At 32.6% G+C, this 22,064-nt stretch overlaps 1 protein-coding gene across 1 annotated transcript in view; it reads left to right on the forward strand.

Moving 5' to 3' along the window:
* The window catches only part of ADGRV1 (adhesion G protein-coupled receptor V1), a 668,591-nt gene that overhangs the window by 14,129 nt on the left and 632,398 nt on the right, over positions 1 to 22,064 (forward strand). Inside the window, exons 2-9 of the mRNA XM_031938764.1 lie at positions 2,399 to 2,583; positions 6,313 to 6,462; positions 8,559 to 8,654; positions 11,368 to 11,472; positions 12,370 to 12,483; positions 16,679 to 17,244; positions 17,864 to 18,134; positions 19,172 to 19,501. Coding sequence (XP_031794624.1) covers positions 2,399 to 2,583; positions 6,313 to 6,462; positions 8,559 to 8,654; positions 11,368 to 11,472; positions 12,370 to 12,483; positions 16,679 to 17,244; positions 17,864 to 18,134; positions 19,172 to 19,501 — 1,817 coding nt within the window. The remainder of the gene's footprint in view (positions 1 to 2,398; positions 2,584 to 6,312; positions 6,463 to 8,558; positions 8,655 to 11,367; positions 11,473 to 12,369; positions 12,484 to 16,678; positions 17,245 to 17,863; positions 18,135 to 19,171; positions 19,502 to 22,064) is intronic.

The following is a 22,064-nucleotide window of genomic DNA, read 5'->3' on the forward strand; positions in this document are numbered from 1 at the left end:
CTATGCCTAGAACGCAATGCATTCTCTCTTTACTTCTCTCTCTATTGGAATCCAGGGTTCCATTCAAGGCTTAGCTCCACTGCCAAAAAGACCCCTCCTGATCTCTGTAGTTAGCATTCTGGATTACATAGTTTATTTACCTATTTGTTGTCTTCTAATATATGATTCCTTAAGAGCAGAGACTATTTTCGTTTTGTTTCTATATCACTAGCACTTTAGAACAGTGCTGTGCACATTGTAGGTACTTACAGAAGTGATCTTTTTTCCCAGGAGATAAGAACCACTGAAGATTTGGTAATAAGGATTGAATGTTGTTAGAGTCATGAATTTAGATGATTTCTCTGGCAACGGTGAGAAAGACAAGATGAAAAGAAGATATACTGGAGCAGGAAGAAGAGGCTGTTCTATTCATCCAGGCAGTAAAGAATGAGGGTTTTTGCAGTGTTTATGGAAAGGAGAAATTAGTTTAAGAGTTATTATGGAGGTTAAATTGCTAGGACTTGATAACAAATTTAATGTAGGGAGTGATGGAGAGGTAAGAATTGCGGGTCATTGTTGGTCTTGAGCCTGAGACTGACAGGAAGTTAGTTTTATCAACAAAAATGGAGACATTAGTGGGGAGGGCCAACTTGGGTTTTTGTTTGTTTGCTTTTTGGTAGAGGAGAGGTAATTGGACATGTTAGGTATATATGGAGGCAATTGGACATATAAGGAATCATCTTGACTCTAGGCCTGACAGTCTACCATGCCAACTAGCTTCTACTTTTTATTTGCCTTGCCATTAAAATAAATACATATATAATATATAATTTTATTTTTCTTTCTATATATGTCCTAGCACCTGCCTTTACTTTCATCTCTTATTTATCATTTTGAATTCCCATGGAATTCATCTTTTTCTCATCAGAATCATTTATTATGCAACTAGAGTTTCATTTCTAAAAGTCTTTTTTATTCCTTTGAATTAAACTTTACTTTTAGAGTTTCCAACCATGGGATCTCAAGAATTTTTTTCAAATTCACTTCTGAAAGGTATGCATCACACTCTACCCATTGTTACCTGTTTTTCATTATGAACTTCAAGAATAATTAATCGAGTATATTTGCCCAAGAAAATTGTATTTATGTCTTTGAGAGTTACTAATAATCTATATATTTAATGCCCTTTCTACATAAAAACACAGCATAGGCACTAAGTGAGAGCAAATAATATATAGAGAAGTTCAATTATTACCTAGACAAGGTTAAAAATGGAGGGAGTATTTTAGCTGATACAATAAATAACACAACTTTCTCTTAAAAAAAAAAAAAAACAACAATCCTAAACACGAACTAGCTTATTATGCTCACATGACTGATCACATAGATTTAAAAGAATCTTAATGCTCCATGAGATAAATTGTTCTCATTATTAAAGGTACATCTACATTACAAAAAAGTACTGCTTTAAAAGCACAGTGCACCCATGCATTTTGGAAAGCTCTCAAATCATGAATAATGCCATGAAAAAGAACAATATTGATGATTCGGAGTGAATTTTTGTTGGGTTGATTGCAACTAGAGAACACATTGTCAGACTGTGCTTTTTAAAAGTAATTCAAATTCTCTCTATGGTGATTGTGTTACTCAGTAAAATGGAAGAAAATTTTAATCCTAAAAGTTTCCTTATATTATTTTTTTTTTGCCTCAAATAGCTACATGATAGCTACAAAATAGATGGAAAAAAGAAACACCCAGACAAACATAAACCAAAAAACTTAAAGGTAATAATATGTATATAAACCAACAATCAGAAAATGCAAAATTACTGCTCAGATTCTCTCTTTTGTGGTTTCTGAGTATTTGCTTACATTGGGCTTCTATGTTCACATTCCATACCCAGCAGTGAGTAGGCAGTCAAAACATGCTTATTGAATAAATGAAGAATGAATTCAATCAACATTGGCTATATTCCATTTTAGTTTTTCTTTTTCAGCCCTGTCTGATGTTCCACTGCTTAACTTGGATGAAGGCTGAGTTGATTTTCCATGCTATTCTTTAGATTTTTTTTTTTTTCTGAGAATAAAGACATGCTTAATAAATCCTTGGTGAACTGAATTTCATGAATAAGTTTAAGACCAGGTAGCGCTATTTGAAGACTATAGCAGATGGAGAATGAATAGTAGTTGTCAGCTACTAAGAAATTATTATAATGACAGTTGTAATTTTTGGCTTGATTTCAGATTTATAATTATCTGGAATAGTTTTTAGTATTATGTAGATATTCATACTTAAGTGTCTGTTTTGTGATTCCTTGTTTGGTCATTATGGGTCAATAGAAAAATGCTACTTCTATTTTAAAGAACAATTTTTTTTTTTAACATCTCATCCCTTTTTTCTTTTTCTCCCACCACTATAGGGATGCTCCCTGCTTCCTTATTAGTTAATCTTCTTTCAGTATTACTCATCAGTTTTGTATTTGGAGAAACAGAAGTAAGATTTGCTGGACAAACAGAATTCCTTGTTAATGAAACAGCTACAACAGTCATACGGCTTGTGATTGAAAGAATAGGAGAACCAGCCAACATCACTGCAATTGTATCGGTAAGGAAATATTTCAGTAAATGCTCTTATTTGATTAGATATATAAGTTCTTTTTCTTTTAAAATATTTTTTATTTTTTCCCCAATGATGTTATTATTGTTGTTTTGTCCATTTGCAATGTAGTCTTCCTATGCTTCATTTCATTCACTTCTTACAGCACAATGATATTTTGTTAAATTTATGTATCTCAGCTTATTTAAAATAAAATCCCTAATTGATGAATGCATATTTTGATTCTAATTCCTTGCTACTACAAAAAATTATGTTTTTATGTAAATAGGGCTTTTCTTTTTATCACTGATCTACTTGGGAATATGTGACTCATAATGGAATCTTTGACTGAAGAATATGAATTTTTTAGGTACTTTGTATAATTCCTAAATATTTTTTGTAATGGATAGAAGGATTCATAACTCCACCAGTAATATGTTAGTGAGCTTCTGTTTCTACTCTGATCCCCCAACATTAACTATCACCATCCTTTGTTATCTTGCTTAGTGTGAGGTGAATATTCAGAATTTCATTTTGCATTCATTCTTATTAAATATATGGAGCATTGTTTCATATGGTTAATTTCAATTTGCAAGTTTTTGAGAACTGTTTGTTCATATCTTTTGATCACTTACCTATTGGGGAATGACTTTCATTCTTATGCAATTGAACTGATCATTATTTTGTGAAATTATGAAATGGGGTGGACATCCTTGGTTCTTTAAAAATTCACCAGGAAAATCACAATGGCAGCAGGAAGCAAGGCTGCAGCTTCACTTTAATAAAACACAGAGGGTATAGGAGCAAAAAGACATATAAAGTACAGAGACAAGCTGTGAAAAGGGATACAAAGGCAGATAGTATGGGGATGGGGATGGGGTGATGAAGCAAGAGAGGCAGCTCACTCTCATAATCATAGATTACAGTTGGGACCATTTGGCAGCATGGACCCCAGAGATATAGAAGAATTATGGGGAAGCGGGGAGGAGAAGAGATTTTTTCTGAGAGTGGGAGAGATTAACTATTATCTGTGCTACTTTGGAGTTAGTTCATTCACATATCAAATAATCTCAAAATTGCCAGTAAAACTTTAAATTTAATATCTACATTATCTCAAAGTTATTAATACTGTTTGATGATCTATCTGCTGGTCTTACTGTGAATGTCTGGAACTTATTTGAGATTTACATATCATAGGACCAAAAGGCTCTGACAGGAAGGCCTAGATGATTTTTTTTTGATTCAGCATATATTACCAGATATGATACAATTTATAAGTTATGCTTTTGTTGATCTTTGGGACAGTTTGTACATGATTTCTAGGTTTCCCTTTGCAATCTTACTTCCTCGAATTGCTACTTTATACTGGCTACTTTTAAACTTGCTAAGCTGACTAGAACTGAAGGGATAGTTAGGGAGACCAGAACAAGATACAACTTAAACACAGAATCCTCGAAGTTAATTATATATCTTCAATATCAGACTCTTATCTAGAAGTCTTTTATATAGACATTTACTCAGTCAACTCCTTCCTTTCCTGTTCTTTATATAATAAATTGTTAATTTTATTCATGCCAAAGCTTTTCATGTAATTAAAATTACACATTTGATCTATTTGCTCTTGTTTTCTATTCATTTTTTTTACCTAATTAAAATTATGTAATGATATTTAGGACCTTGAATGCAGTTCATATAAATTAAAATTAGTTCTAGATTCTTGCTGTTTCAACTCAGCTTTATGAATTCTGAAACTCTTAGAATTTATAAATGCAATAAAGAAAAAAGCCTTTAGAAAGTCTGAAGCTGAGAAAAACTAATCTAAACATGAATATACTTATAAGTTTCTAAGTTTTAAGAGGAACTTAAGAGATAAGTGATGTCTGTGGAAATGATGAATAACAGTTAAGAAAACTGCCTCCACAAAGTTTCTTCTTGTATGTCTGTTGACAGCACTGTTGTCCAGTTCTGCTACAAGAATCTTTCTTTTGGAGTTGATAAAAATTATTCAGTGGGCCTTTTGAAAATCTTATGTGAAAACATATTTTCCAATAATGTAGTCATATGCAGATTCTGAGAATATCATTACATTGAAAGTCTAAGGGGTTTGGGTTTCTGTATATCTAAAATTTCATCATAGTCGAATTAAAACAAATTAAAAATTTAAATTAATTTGCCTTATATGTACCTGCCCAGCATGGGCCTATTTCTTTGAATGCACGATTAATTTCTGCTTCTTTAATGGAAATGTCCCTCCAAGTTGAAAGGGATACCAGAAGCCATGAATTCTAACTTATACCTGAGCAAGAACCTTCTCTGAAACTTGTTCTGGTCATCTAGCCTTTACTTGATGTCCTCCAGAGCAGTCCATTTTATAAGGTAGTTCTCATTGTTACAAAGCTTTGCCTTCCATGAAGCAGAAATCTGCTTCTTTGCATCTCTCATCCCTATTTGAGTTCTTGCCCTTTTGGGTCAAGCTGAGAAAGATTAATCCCTCTTCCATATGATGAATCTTCAAATATTTGAAGGCTGCCATTTTTTGAATAAGATGTGAAGGAAGTGGATAGGCAGGCACTATTTTTACACACAAATAATTTCTATGCCAAGTTTTCTAATAGTTATAACAACAGTAGTTAACAATTGACACATATTTAATGTTTTAAGGTTAAAATTTATGGTTAAAAGTATTTAAGATTTACAAAGTATTTTCTTTGCAATATCTATATAAAATAAGTAGAAAAATTGTCAGGCAGTTAGTTGGTATGGTGAATAGAGTGTCAGGCCTGGAGTTAGGAAAACTCTTGTTGAGTTCAAATCTGGCGTTAGATGCTTACTAGCTGTGTGATCCTGGGCAGGTCACTTAATCCTGTTTGCTTCCATTTCTTCATCCATAAAATTAGCTGGGCCTCAGAAGCAATCAAGAAGAGTCAGGCATTACTGAAAAAATAACTAAATAACACAATTGTTCCCTTTTATTAATTGGGATCTTGAAGAAATAAACTTTTTTTCTTGTTTAATCATTGAGGATTTAAGGATATTGAGAGACTATAAAGCTTTCTTGGGGGGGAGAATTAAGAATTATTTCTGAATTCAGAGTGCATTATCCCATTGCAATTGGTAAGAAATATGATAAATGGTCCTGAAAATCTTGAACAGGTTAATTCCTCTGAATCTTGTTTAACTGTTTTTAATTTTCAATTACAATAAAGAGGGGAAACAAAACCTGTTACTTTTCTTTGGCTCCAAAATGGCTTGTTTTTTATACCTTAGAGTAGATATGTTTCAGGGTTTCTATTATTTAAGTTGTCTTTGAAATGCTAATTCTATGAGCAGTTATTTTTTTCAACTATGTCTGATTCTTCATGACCCCTTTTGGTATTTTCTTGCAAAGAAACTGGAGTAGTTTACTATTTTCTTCTCTAGTTCATTGTACAGACAAGGAAACTGAAGCAAATAGGATTAAATAACTTGCTCAGGGTCACACAACTAGTAAGTGTCTGAAGCTACATTTGAACTCAAGAAGATGAATCTTCCTGATTCCAGGCCTGGCACTCCAACCACTGCACCACCAATTAGCCTTTTCTGTGAGCACAAGCTAATGTTATTGCTTTATTTTTAATAGAAATGTCTCAGTTAATTGTTAGTTCCATTATCTTCCTTTTGAATGGTTCTTTAAGTTTTAATGTTAGAAGTTTGTTCTGGATCCTGACTAAACAGGCCTTATCCTTGTATCCCTTTTAGCTTTATGGAGAAGATACAGGTGACTTTGTTGACACTTATGCTGCAGCTTTTATACCTGCTTCAGAAACCAACAGGACTGTATTTATAGCAGTTTGTGATGATGACATCCCAGAGCCTGATGAAACATTCATCTTTTACTTGATATTACAGGTAGATATTAGAATTATAGTTTTATTGTTATTATTGTTATTTCATTCTCATATTGTGTGATGACATTCAGATAAAATTGGTCCTAGTCTGCTCTCATTTTCTTACATTTAATATCTTGAGGACTGTTTTGCAGATAAATAAGATTCCTGCTTTTTAAAGAATTGGGATGTAACAGGATTTCATTATGTTCCCAGTTGAGTTTTATTTCTATTTCTAGGTCTCTGTATTTTGAAAGCTTTTCTCTTTTCATGTAGTTTGGAGATTATGACACCTCTTAAAACATTGTTCTTAAATGTTTAGAATCAATATTATGCCTAGGTGATTACAGGCACAGTTTTGTTAGTGGCAATGCTCTAGTTTCAGTAAAATTTATTGATTTATCAAAGCTATTTTGAAGTCTGTATTTTTGGTATGGATATTTGTCATCCATTAATTTATGAAGAACTGCAAGTTTCTTCATAACTCTGGCTTCAGGCTCTTTTCTTTGTTATTTGGTAGATGCTAAATTTGTATAATCTACAGTCATATGTTGCACATTTCTACTTTCTATAATTTTGGTAGAAATATATTAGTATTACATCATTATTCTAAACCCTTCTGTTTAGCTTAACAAATCTGCATGACCGTCATTTGAGGAACAGGTAAGATACTATTGGTGGAGTTCATGTTGATATTGATCCTGGCATTTTGATTTCTATCTGGGATCTTAGTTGTTTCATAGGCTCCATCTTGAGGTAAGCCATTTTTGCTAAATTAAATAATTCCAATGATGATAAGTCTTTTAGTAGCTGTGAAGTTCATTCCAAATTTTTTTCTGTAAGTTTAAACTTATTTAACATGATCCCTAAACCATCTATGAATCCTCTTTTTTCTTTTGGATATGGGAACATTAATCTTACGATAACCTTCTTAGGGACCCTTCATTTTATTAAAATAATATAAATTTTTGTTGAGATACTTTCTAAATATTCTATCCAATATCCAAAAGTATATATCTTGAGATCAGTTTTATATAGTTATACAATATATATTAATGGATATTATTATTATTATTATTACCATTATTATACAGGAAATTTTAATTTGCTGAAAAAACAGAAATTTTGACAAAAGTCAGCTCTAATGAATGATTTTAGTGTTCTGGACTTTAATGAAAACAATTTGAATGCCTGTTCTTAAGATGTGTTTTACAACCTAGTTTTCTGGTCCACTCAACCTACTTAAAAATTGCTTTCATGAGTATTGAAACTAGTATTGTGGTCGTCTTGGTCTCCCTTTCTCTCCCTTTCCCCACTCCCAATATATACACACCCACTCATACACATATAAACACAAAGAATGGTCATGCCCCTTGACTTCTAAGGGGAAGGGTACAAAAAAGAGGAGGGAGCACTTGGTGAGGAAATAGAAAGTTCCTAGTCCTTCAAAAGGAGTTTTAACATCCCTGGGAAAAATACTGGAATAGGATGAAAGTTAATCACCCTCTGCTGCTTGTTCTATGAGAATGATACAAATAATCTTAAATTTTTCTAAGTTAATTTTTTAAAAAACAGTCTTAAAGTTATTACAAGTATGATGTCTTTATTTTCATAGTCTTATGTACTTGTGTGTCACTTCACTTATAAATTCAGTTGTTTCCAATAATAAATACCTTTGCCTCTCAATTTACTTTTTCCTTTAGATTGATTTATATTGTTGATGAACATTATTAAAAATTTCATAGAGAAATTTTCCTGTTGCTATAAAAATATTTACCTTTACCTATAGACTTTTGATTCATAGGAAAAAAGTATCTCCTTAGTTTCTGAGATTTCTGGTAGTATTTTTTTTTTCTTATAGAATTATGCGTGTCATACTTGATTCCTTGTTTCTTTCTTGTTATTAATAGATTGACAAATTGTGATTTATGATCTTCAAAACCTGTTTGGAGGACTTTGTTGTTTAATTGGGATTTTTTTTTTACCCCCAGTATTTGAGACTTGTTCCTTAAAGATATTAATAATTTACTCGTATTTCAGTTCACAATCTGAAAAAAATCCTAATGAAAATGAACGTTATTTTTCACTCTTTTCTTATTTTTGTGCTGTTCATTTTAGAAACCATCATCAGAGATAAAGCTTGGTTGGCCAAGATCTGTGACTGTGACCATATTATCAAATGACAATGCCTTTGGAATTATTTCATTTGATATGGTAATTTAAATTTTATAATTGATTTACTTAAATTTATAGTACTATATTCGTATATGGATAACATTTTATTTTGACATATGGTTGAATCCATCTTCTTTGTAAAGTATGTAACCATTTACTTGAAATCTTTCAACCTGGCATGGTCTCCTAGAGCTCAGTACCATTTCCATAACCATTGATAACTCAGAGTCACTGGCATGACATGGTTTATCATTAGCATAGAACTTTAATGGAAGAAGGTAAATACAATCTGTTATATTTTCCTATTTGAATTGCCCAGAGAGATTGTTTGATATTGGGATAGTCTGTGGAAATTACATAGTAATTACTTAGTATACTGGAATTTTTTTTCCGGTCTTTGAATTAAGTTGGTCTGTTAATATTTTGAGTATAGAGATAGTTTGTTTAGGTAGTATTAAATACATTCTGTTAAAAGCATCATTGCCACATTTATTACTTGAAGTGGAAGAAAATAATAATAATAATAATAATAATGATAGCCAAAAGTTCTACAGCGCCTATCATATTCCAGGCACTTTACAAATATTATCTCATTTGATTCTCACAACAACCCCGAGAGATTCTTATTAGCTTTGTTATGTAGTTGAAGAAACTGAAACAAACAGAGGCTTAAGTGAGTTGCTGAACATCACACAGTCAATATTTGAGGCCAAATTTAAATTTAGATCATTCTCAAATTTGGATACTTTTCTATATACTGCACCACCTAACTGCTAAGATAGGAGGAAAACAACTTAAGTATTTCATCATCCCTCTCCTTCTTCTCTTTAATCTTTCTAATAAGTCTACCTCACTAATCACCAAGGGGCATTTTGGGTAAAAGGAATGAAGGTGAGTATGCACAATCCAAATCTCACTCTTGACAGAAATGATCCTTCAGGGGCTTGTTTGGGCAACAAGCTCTCTGCCCTTAAATCATATCATTACAAATCCAATCAATATCTACCATATTTATGGTATTAAATCTTAGCCTCCCTTTAATACTTATTAAGTGCTATTGCTTAGTTATTCCTTCATTCATCATAGTATATTGCTGTGAACACTGCCCCAGAGTTAACAATTTTGTGATGCATTCATTACCCTTGGTTTTTGGCTTTACTTCTTATTGTTTCCTTTTTTCTCCTGACTTGACCTTACCAGAATAAAACTATCAGTAACTGATTTTTTTTTGTTGTTGTTGTTCTATCTGGGGCAATAGATAGGCAAGAGGGAAAAGCATGAAAGATGAGCTGAATGATAGGCAGTCTGACAAGCTCCCTTTGACGTAGGGATACCTAAGTAAGTATGAATGATACCGCAACCAAGATTTAGTAGTAGTGCTGTGTAACTCAAGGAAAAAAATCCCACACAAAGATACTAGGGCAGTCTAGATTGTTGGTAGAAATAAAGTATAAACGTGCTTTTCATTAAAATGTATTAGACTAGAAATAGGAAGACCTAGGTTCTAGTTATTAGCTGTGATATCTCGGACAAATTATTGAGCCTTAATTTTTACATGTGTAAAATGGGACATATCCTTTCTTCTTTCAGGGTTGTTGTGAATAATTCAATATATGTGGAAGTATTTATAAATTGTAAGTGCTATAAAGAATACAGATGTAGCAAATGTTTGTTTCAGGGACCTTTTTTTAACTGGACCTGCAGTTTTATTGCTGAAGGGGATGTATAAGAAGGAAAATGTCTACCAGTACAGATCAGCACCTACTTTGTAATTTATACTATTATTAAAGGGTTGCTTGAGGCGATAAGAAATTGAGTGACTCACCAGGATCATGTAGTTTGCCTCTGAGGCAATTCAGGTCTCCCTGATATGTATGGAGCTAAACTCTTTAATTTGCTATATCTGAAATGTTGTTTCTTAATGAATTAATAGCATAACTTTCCAAGTTTTGATTCAACTTAAGAGAGGAGTATAAAGTAAGTGGCATTAGTCCTTATGATTATGTGTCTCTGTGTATGTATTAGACTATTTAGCAGTTCTTAATGTTTTTTTTTGGGATCATTGACCCTTTTGGCAATTTGCTAAAGCTTAAGAATCTCTTCTCAAAATAATGCTTATTTTTAAAAATTCTTAACTGAAGGAATTTCTAAATACGTTAGTGCAAACATTTTTCCCATCTAAGTTTACAGACCCCTTGAAATCTATACATAGAAATCTTAGTGATTCATGGACTCCAGGTTAAGAGCCCCTGATCTAGATCCAGAGGATATTAACTGCACATTTTTGGAACCACTGCTTGGTAGAAGGATCTTTGGGAAGATAGTTTCTTGGACCTAGAACAGAAAATTTCTTATAATGATTTCTTGAATGATGAAGAAATGTCAATCATTAAAAGTTATAGTTTTATTGGCCACTATTATGGGAAATGAAGGTAGATAATACAAAGTTCTCTTTGGGACTCATTGAAGTTGTTATATTTGTGGGGAGCAGAGTCAGGACTAAAACCTCGGTCTATTAACTACTACTCCAAGACTCTGTTGCCCTTTGGTAACTGTGGATAATTTTTAAAGGTAGTTTTTTAAGTGCTATTATTTCTAGAGCTGGTTCGTTGTATGGCAATATACTAATCAGCATATTTTATAGGCTGTATTAACTTTCCTGTGAGCATTTACTATTTCTATGGTTTTGGTTTTTTAAACTCCTTTCTATTATGATATTTGGTCAGCACCTGTCTTCACTTTTCCTTATTAGCCTTCCTTAATCATAGTGAATGAGCCGAGGGGAAGGAATGAATCTGTACCTCTCATTCTAATTAGAGAAAAAGGAACCTATGGAAGTGTAACTGTGAGTTTTGAGGTAAGTTTGTATTTATTTTTAAACAAACTTACATTTACATTTCTACCTCTTAGATTTAGTTGATAGCTTACATTAAAAAAATCATAATATTGATCATAAATATGAAACAGATTTAATATATCTTGTTACAAGTACTACTACATAACATATTTAGAATAGGTGTTCGTTAGTAGTTTTACTCTGAATTTGAGGGGCAGTAATACATCATTAAAATTCCACACGTGAAATGTTAATTGTAAAACTTTAAATGGTCTAAATGTAAGAATTTTCATTATGGATGTGAAGCTGAGCTTCTTCCTCAGGCATACACATGGGCAGAATTATCATGTTAGATTATTTATATTTCCATTTAATACATAAGCAAAAATGAGCAAATACATGGCATTTTTAGAACCTTTAAAATGCCCACTTTATAATATATGTAAATAAATATATAATATATAGATATTTAATTTTTGTACTTTCTTAAGTTATCTACCATGTGATTATATATTACTTGTAAAGATTGAAATATGAAGTTATTATTTTTTCCTTACTTTCTGGAAAAGACAGTACTTTTCCAGTATTGCAATTGATGATTATGGAACTACCTTCTAGCTTTGACTAAATAATTAAGAAAAAAAAATACTGATAACCTATAATCTCTGAACTTACTTATATGCTTATATAATATGAGTTTTAGTATCTTGAAAGACAATCCTCATAGCCTCTTAAGAGGCCATTACTAAGTGTAATTGATTGTGCAAAGAATCTTGCAGTAGTTTCTGGGACTCTATAAATTATTACCTCTATAGTGCTACTAATGATGTAAATTAATTTACATTTATTAATAATACCTTATATATGTGTGTGTATATCTATCTCTATCTATCTCTCTATCTATCTATCTATCTGCAGGTAGAGGGCGGTCCAAACCCACCTGAAGAAGATTTATGTCCAGTTAAAGGAAATATTACCTTCCCTCCTGGTAGAGCAATAGTGGTTTATAATTTGACAGTATTGGATGATGAGGTGAGAAAAAAATTTAGTACTTTGATTACAGAAGCTTTTATCTATGCATCACAAATTGAAATCAAATACCTTAATAGCATGTATTAAATTATGTTATGCTTTCATAGTTGATCTTGAAGCAAAAACTTTTAAAATCCTAAATAAAATTAGTGAACTGTGACTAGTAATGATATGAGTAATGATATGAGTGTAAGAGGGTAAATCTGTTTTCCCACTTTTTGCATGTATTGCATAAATTGTGGTTGTCTTTTAGCCTTTTTTAGTCATGTCTGACTTTTTGTCAAACCATTTGGGGTTTCCTTGGAAAAAAATACTAGGGTAGCTTGCCATTTCCTTTTCCAATTCATTTTACAAAAGGTGAAACTGAGGCAAGTAATCCTCAGTGACTTGCCTATTAAGTGTCTGAGACCATGTCCTCCTGACTGTAAGCTTGGTACTGTATATACAATGAGATCTGACTACCCCATTACATACATACTTGATATATTTAACTTAATGGGGAGAAAGGAAAAGAACAAGCATTTATTAAGTGTCTACTTTGTGTCAGACACTGTTCTAAGAAATTTACAGATATTATCTCATTTGACTATTAGAGTTGTTGCTATGACATGAAAAAGTAAAAAGAGCTGTGTAAATATAAGGAGTGGTTTTAATACATATAATTTCTAATATGCAGGTAATAAACACTTTAAAAATTATATTAATTTTAGTAATGAGCTCTTGTTCTCAGATTGCACATGGATATGCAACTATTCCAAATTTTTTGTCATATATATATGTCAAATACATGTATATACATTTATGAAAGTCAGGATCTGTGATTTCTTTAGTGAAGGAAATAGAGCAACATTAGTATGTAAGTGTGACTAATACCAGCCAAACAGGAAAAAAAATGGCTTGTATACTATAGAAAATTTCATACATGTTCTCATGGCTCAAGAAATTAGTTCTGGTAATGACTTATTGGTAATTGAATACAAAAGGAAAAAGATAGCCAATTCATCTTTTTAAAAATGAAAGAAATAAAAAGAAATCAGACATACCACAGAATATATTTTACACAAAAATTGCTTATTCAAAAACTTATAGCTTATTCAAAAAGCCTCCTCAAAAGTCTTACTCTAATGTTTCATTATGTGGTAGATTAAAGTGGCCTTTAAATCCTCAGTTGAAGGGATACATAGATGCTAGTTAGGAAAAGAATTTTCTTGCTAGAAGGTTGGCTTTTAGAAAATGAATTTTTATTTACTGGAGGAGGCAATACCAGAAATCTCCTCCTAAAGGGATATGGCATGGGAGAGGAAAAGTACAGTAAAGGTAGGAAAAGAACAAAACCCTTCCCTAAGGGGAAGAGCAGGGCAATGGCAAAAAATACATTCTTTTCCCTTAGGAACTGTAATCTATGAAAATATGATTGTCTGCATATCTGCATGAGTCCTAGCTGCACAAGCAGTTTTTCAGCATAGCACAGACTGACTGGCTCCTGTTTTGTTTCCAAAAATTACATAGGGGTAACATCTGGGGTATAAACAACAAATTATGTTGGCTAGGGGGCCTTTGTCCTTGACACATTCAAGGCTTCCTGCATGGTCTGGGTCAGTCTTTCTGGAAAAATATTTCAACTGAAAAAGAAAAGTTCAGAGGCGTCCTTAACAGTCTTGACATAACTAAATATAAATTGTAAATATACTTCCTTATTTTGATGGTTGTTCAACTACCCCGGTTTATTTTGCTTTTTGGTTAATCTGCATTCTATTCTTTTGAGATTTGTATCCCATGATTGTTCCTTCTCCTTAAGTGCAATCATTTTACATGTGACCTTGGTCCTCATCCCCTCTGTCATTACTATCAGATTGACTTGATAATTATCTACGCCCTTCTAATTTTCTTTCAGTCTTTACTAACCTAGGGCTCCTATCTCTTATCTTCAAAAAGTCCTCAATGGATTGTCACTTCCTCAAACTGTTTTCCTTTTTCTTTCTGCCCTTTAATAAAAGTTATGTTCACTGCTTTTTTTTCCCCCTGAGGCAATTGGAATTAAGTGACTTGCCTAGGGTCTCACAGTAGGAATTATTAAGTATTTGAGACCAAATTTGAACTCAGATACTCCTGACTTCAGGGCTGGTGCTCTAACCACTGCACCACCTTGTTGTCCTTGCTTTTTTTTTTTGCTCACCTTAGCTTATTGTAACATGTCTTCCTATGTACTGTTTCCTCCAAATTAGCTATCTGACGATCTGTTTGTCCTCTTTACTGCACTTAACACTATTGACCATCTTCTCTTCCTGGCTATTCTCTCAAATTGAGCTGAGGCTAGAACTAAAATGGTTTGAGAAATTGCAGAGGTCTTTTAATGATCCCAGAGTTTGCCTAGAAACAAATGCTCAACTTTATAATATTAATATTCTGCTGGTGGTAACTCATGAGCAGGAGTGTTCTGGAGGCAATTTGTATTGTCTTAAGCAAACTTGGCAATAATTTGTTTTTCTAAGTAATTTATGTTAAATTTACTTATTTGTGATACTATATGTAAATTGCATTCCAAAATATCAAACAAAATTTTGGAACTTATCTAATGAACTGATAAATTTAACTTTTCATGTAGTTGGAAAAAGCCAGATTCTTTTAATTTCTAATATTAAATATCAAAAAGTAATTGGAAATCTACAATATTACAGTGAATAATGCTTTAGGAAATATGTGGAATCGGTTAAGTACTTGGACAACATGAGTGAGTCAATAGCTAGTCAACAGCATCAACAATTTACACCTTGGAAATTAATAAATACTACAAACCAGAACTTGCTTTATTGTTTTATTGATTGTCTAAACTTATTAAAGTAACAGAAAAATTTTAAAAATACAAATTGAACTTAAAAGTATGTTATATATGCTTTTTTTTTTTTTTTTTTGAGATGGAGAGCCAGTTGTTAAGTATTTACCTTTATATCTCTACTCTTTTCTCCCTCCAGATAGATATTTTAATTCTTGCCAGAAAAAGAAAAAGAGGTTGGGGCTGGAGACTACTCTGATCTTCTCAGAGAAAAGGGGTACCAGGCTAGGTTTATATTTATCATTTGCCTTAATTATTATTATTCTAAGGGATGTAACCAAATTTAAGCTAACTTTTGATTGTTATGCCATCATTGCAGGGGGTAAAAGTATAACTCTGTATCTAAGACTGGATCCCTTTCCCACAAAATAGCAATTCCATAATGAACTCATATGGCAAAAAGCAAAGCAATGTATTTAATCAAAATGATAGTAAAACAGAAATCAGAGAAGGTACGTAAGAGAATATATGCCAGACAATATAGAATAGAAGTAGGATAACTCATCTCAACCTAAAGATAATTCCTGATAACACCCAAGAGAGAACCCTTCAGGTCTCTAGTGCAGCAAGGAATGAAGACATGATGGGACCTGTTGTCTCCTCTCTTGTTTTCTCATAGTCTTTTCTTGCAGTAACTTGAGGTTTCCTTCTTTCAAGAATATATAAACATGGATAAGAATAGCATAGGATGGATAGGAATGAATGGGTTGTAATTTGCTATATTGGAGGGAATATCCATGTTGACATGACTATACTTTCATTTGAATATTCAGAATGTGAAATTTTGCTGTTCTATGTATGCTGTCACTCTACAAAGCCCGCTCAGTATTATCCAGTCAAGGCTCAAGAAATGTCTCAGATTCTGGTAGTTTTCCATTATTACCTGAAGTACATCATGGCTATCTTCCTGGACCCAAATAATGGCTGGTTTATATTCTAGAAGGAGACAGAAATTTTTGTGACTGCTGCGTACTAAAAATGAATCTGAGAAGACATTTGTTTCTCAGATAATCATAGATACTTACTGTAGCTTCTGTTACCAATAACCTATTAAAATTGATGTAAAATGAAATAGAAAAATAAGTTTAATATGTATTCTTTGGATTAAGGGGCTGGTAAGTCAAGTTGTGATATATATCCTTTACATGATCCTTATTTATTATTGTTTTCCTCCCAAAATAAAACTCTTACTTTAGGAAAACCAGTCAAGGGATTATGATTACTCACATTTGTTATTTTTAGATAGATATTTTTGGTTTATTTATAATCAAATTGGAAAAAAATTGTGACTTTATATGTAAGTTGATTTGCCAGTATTGTCAGGGCTGTTTTAATCATCAGTGTTTATTTTTGTTTTGGCAGATACCAGAAAATGATGAACTGTTTTTGGTTAAGCTGAAAAGCATAGAGGGAGGGGCTGAAATCAACACTACAAGAAACTCAATTGAGGTTGTTATTCGGAAAAATGACAGTCCAATACGCTTTATCCAGAGTAGTTATTTGGTGTCTGAGGAAGCAGATATATTAACAATTCCAGTGGTTCGTGGTAAGAACGAGAGTGGAAATTTGATTGGATCTGATGAATATGAAGTTTTAATCAATTATGCTGTTGTAACTGGGAATTCAACAGCTCATGCAGAGCAGAATGTAGACTTTATTGATCTCCAGCCAAACACTACCATTATTTTCCCACCTTTTGTTCATGAATCCTATTTGAAATTTCAAATCATCGATGATGCCATACCAGAGATTGCTGAATCTTTTCTTATCATCCTACTTAAGGACACTTTACAGGGAGATGCTGTGTTATTAAATCCTTCCATGGTTCAAGTCACCATTAAGGCAAATGATAAGCCTTATGGAGTGCTGTCTTTCAATAGTGTGTTGTTTGAACAGACAGTTGTTATTGATGAAGACCGAGTCTCAAGGTATGGCTTAGTTATACTCTTTTGCTATAATAAATACCTGTTGTTAACTTGATTATTATTTTAATATATTAGTATTTAAAGTTTACTTACTGGTTTGTCTAACAAATTGACCAACATATGTATTTCAAAGAAATTACTTTGTAATTTCCTTCTTACAACATTGAGAAGTTACTTTAATTTCAACTTAAAAATAAGGATGGAATTGTAATGTATGATTTAGGATAGATGCTAACTTGAAAGTCAGATATATTTCTATTATTGTTATATATCTATAACTAGTATAACAATTTTTGTCAATATTAAATCTTTTTTTCTCTGAAGCTCATATTCACATAAGGCATGTATATCCAAGAAACAATTGTATTATATATAACATTATGTTGAACATCTATTTATCTCTCACTATTTGCCAAATGATTCAAATACAAGGAAAAAGGAAAGGCAGTTCCTACCTTTAAAGATATTACATTACAATGAAGGGGAATAACATAATAATATTTATGACATAAAATAACAATATTTAACAACATAAATGTACCATAAATGTAATATGATGAATATAATAATCTGTTACCTTACATATATACATCTGCTTGCATTTTTCTTTTAAAAATTGTAGGTTTGAAGAAATCACAGTGGTAAGAAATGGTGGAACTCATGGAAACATTTCAGTGAGTTGGGTCTTGACACGGAACAGCAGCGATCCTTCTCCAGTGACAACAGACATCATGCCAAGTTCGGGTATTCTGCATTTTGCTCAAGGGCAGATGATTGCCTCTATTTCTCTAACTATTATTAATGATGATCTCCCTGAAGAGGCAGAAGCTTATCTTCTTCAAATTCTGCCTCATACAGTACAAGGAGGGGCAGAAGTGAGTGAACCAGCAGAGGTAAGGCCCTTGGCTTTTGTTCTGATGTGTTTTGTGTCTGATGCAAGGAAGCTGACATTTTTACATAAGAAGATAAAATTTAAGTTTCAGGTATCATACCAAGAGAAAACAAATTGAGCAAATACTATTCCTTCTTCTCTCTCTCTCTCTCTCTCTCTCTCTCTCTCTCCCTCCCTCCCTCCTTCTCTTTCTCCTTTCTTCTCTCCTTCGGTCCTCCCTACTTCCTCTCTCTTTCCCCTTCCTCTCTCCCTCTCTTCCTCCTTCTTTCTTTCCTACCCTTCCCCCTTCCTTCCTTCCTTCCTTCCTTCCTTCTTCCTTCCTTCCTTCCTTCCTTCCTTCCTAACTTTCTTCCTTCCTTCCTTCCTTCCTTCCTTCCTTCCTTCCTTCCTTCCTTCCTTCCTTCCTTCCTTCCTTCCTTCTTTCCTGCCTTCCTGCCTTCCTACCTTCCTTCCTTCCTTCTTGCCTGCCTGCCTTTCTTCCTTCCTACCTTCCTGCCTTCCTCCCTTACTCTCTCTCATTTTCTCTCCCTCCCTTTCTCCCTTGTTTTCATTTGAGGCTTTTTAAAAATAAGTTTAAAGTTTGGCTATTCTTTTTCTATTTCTATTATTTATTTTAACTGCATTGTGATTTTATTGGTAGAGGAAATTCTTGTTAAGAAAATTCCCTCTAACAATGAAGATCATGCTCTTCTCTGTAATTAATAATCTTAAAAAGTTGCTTGCAGCACCTAGGATTTAAGTGATTAGCCAGTTTCATAAGACCTTTATTTGTCAACAACAGGACTTGAAACTCATATTTTTTTAATGCCAAAGTGGTCTCTTTATTTTCCACATCATACTTGCCTCTTTGTTGCTATTGTTTAATACAAAATATAATGTTCATTCTTGAATCTTTTTTTTTTTTTTTTTTTTTACAGAATTAAGAAATACAAATCCTTAGATCTGTTTGTACAAATTTGTGTAAGAATTTGAATAATGATAGAAGGTGAACAATTTATTAATTTCTGTGCATTGTCTAAATTACTTTTTTGGGGACAGCTTTTGTTCTACATCCAGGACAGTGATGATGTTTATGGTTTAATAAAGTTTTATCCTTTGGAAGACCAGAAGATTGAAAGCAGCCCAGGTGAAAGATTTATATCTTTGAAATTTGCAAGACAAGGAGGAACTAAAGGCGATGTGAAGATGTTTTTTTCCACATTTTATATTCCTGCTGGACCTGTGGACCTTTTGCGAGCAAAAGATGGCATCTTAAATATGTCTAGGAGAAATAGTATCATCTTTCCAGAACGGAAAACTCAAGTTGCTATGAAATTACCCATAAGAAATGATGCATTCCTTCAAAATGGGGCCCATTTCCTAGTGCAGGTATTTTATTAGTTCTATAATCTGGATAAAAATTACATTATTAGCCTCTTATATATAAAATGAGTATCACTAGGCCCTAGTTTACACTACTTTTAACTTCATAGCAATAATAATATTAAATTTATGTAGTACAGAACAATTTAAGAAAGTACTTTCCTCACAACAGTCCTCTTAGGTGGCAAAATATAGGATTTTAAGTGACCTATTTACTTTGGGGTTATTTGTTATGCCATATTGCTAAAATTGATAATCAAAGCGTACTCAAAATAAATGTAACAGGCCCGAGAGTATATATGTACTGAACCCTCAGACACTAAAGAATAAATGTAACTCTGCCTTACTATATTGCTTACTATATCTAGATTCAAAGTGTATGTACTGATTTTACAGATCTTGAAAAGTAAAATGTTTCTCTGTCTTACTACATTAAAATGTCTGTTCAAAAAAATTCAATTAAATAATTTTTTTCCTTTATACTTTATCTACTTTTAGTAAATGGCAGGAAATCCAGCATGTTATTAGGAGAGTGGACTATCTATAAAGAGAACAATTTGATGAAATAAGAAAGGTTACCTTATGTGATAGAAAGAATACAGGATTGGGAGTCAAAAAATATGAATGTAATCTTAGATCTGCTACTAGCTAGCAAGTAAATCAGTTCTACTTTCTTGTTCTCAGTCTTCTAACATGAACTGTTTGGACTAAATAATAAGTGATTTCTTCTCTTCAATTCTGTGATGTTTTGAAAAAAGTGTTTTCTGACTGCCCAGAAAGTTTGATTAATCAGACATCCAAGGTATAATTTATCAAAGAAGAATGAGACTTTTTAGTTTTGTAACTATTGCTTAATGGGTTTTAAAATGAATATAGTTGTGTTTTTAAAATATACACGGCAAAGAAGCTTTTTGGGGAAAAATGAATTTAAATGTATTTTATGAATTGTATCTGGATTAGTGGCATTTTTTTTTTTTGCTTTTTTATTATTTTATGTTCTTTGCTCTTCTACCAAATTCTAACTTTATCCAGTGGCCTCTCTTTTTTCTCTTTTCATTTTGTTTTGCAGAAAAACAATTCCCATGTCCTAAGTTTGATTGAGTTATTAAGTATATTAAGTCTTTTAAGTTTTGCTCTCTCTGGAAGAACAAATCTATTTAGATTGTACACAAATAAGGTCAATTCTGATCAATACTAGGATTGAGTATATAAGTGGCTGCTGTGCTTCTAGCCTTGGGGAATTAGGGAGAGCCAATCTCAAAACCAAACAAAACAAAACTGAAAAAAACCTCAGAGACAAGCAAAAAAGTCCAAACTCCAGGTTAAAAGCCCTAGTCCAGATGTCCTTTCTGACATCTCAATAAGGTATAAAAAATACCTCAGTAAGGTGTTTTGGCATAACTACAGCAAGCTACAACTGAATATTTTGTAGTATCTTATGAATGTACGTTGAGAGATTACATTTTGCTATTATCATAGTTTCTTAGAATCAGATGTAAATTCATCCTCCTCTTAATTGTCATGATAGCTTTCATTTGGACTTTATTAATGAAGACAGGTTCACATGGAATATTAAATAACAAAATATTTGTTTCATGCTTTTATTAAGGTATTTATGAATCCTTTACCATTTAGTAACTCCTGAGAAAAAGCCTGCAGAAACAGCCAATATTTTTTTTTCTTTTGTATATAACATTAGTCTGGAATATATGGTTTTTTAAGCATTAGGGAGTCTGGTCTAGTGGATAGAATTGCACAGGTTTGCCCTAGTTTAGTTATGCTTTCATTTTTAATATTGCATTGCCCTGTCATCTAGAGAGTCATTGGTTAAGGTTTGCCAGTTGAAAGCTTGATTGTTCTAAAGAGATTATGACTAAAGACTGTTGAATGAAGAGCTTCTCCCAAGACCTAAGCTATTTTGTAATTTATAAAGTATATGCTTTTTGGTAGCTGCATTAATTCAATCACATGTCTTGGGTGAAGTAATAAGAAATGCTACTGGCAGTATTTTTATCAAGTGGCCTATATAATGCATTTTTTATAGTTGACTAATTAAAAGGAAAAGAAAGTAGGAGAATTTTTCATAGTAAAGGGCAAATTTTTACCCAGTGCCTTCTGTTCATAAGTACTGGAGTAGGCAGAAAAGTAGATTCAAGGAAGCAGAAGGGCAACATGGTCCTTACCATCAGGGATCATGAGTTCTAGATAAGACTTTAAATTAAATAGCAGCAAAAATAATTGTACAAATATTGTTATAAGATCTTACATGACTTATCAAGTGCATTTCAGATCCAATGAATTTAGAGGAGGAGGAGAGACGGACAGAGAGAGGGAGAATTTTTTGAAGTTCAGAACAGCCTGAGAAGCAAGAAATGAAGGAGGAAGGAGGATGGTAGATTTCCTTCTTGTGGAGGAAGAAGAACTTTGATATGACATATATCTATTTGGTATAAGGCTTATTTTTTAAAATAAATTTTTATCTACCTTCTCACCTTTCAGAGAGCATCCCATATAACAAAAAGTATTTTTTTTTGAGAGAGGAAAAAAATGACTGAACTGAACATATGCA

Source organism: Sarcophilus harrisii, chromosome 1, assembly GCF_902635505.1.
Source record: "Sarcophilus harrisii chromosome 1, mSarHar1.11, whole genome shotgun sequence".
Taxonomy (NCBI): domain Eukaryota; kingdom Metazoa; phylum Chordata; class Mammalia; order Dasyuromorphia; family Dasyuridae; genus Sarcophilus; species Sarcophilus harrisii.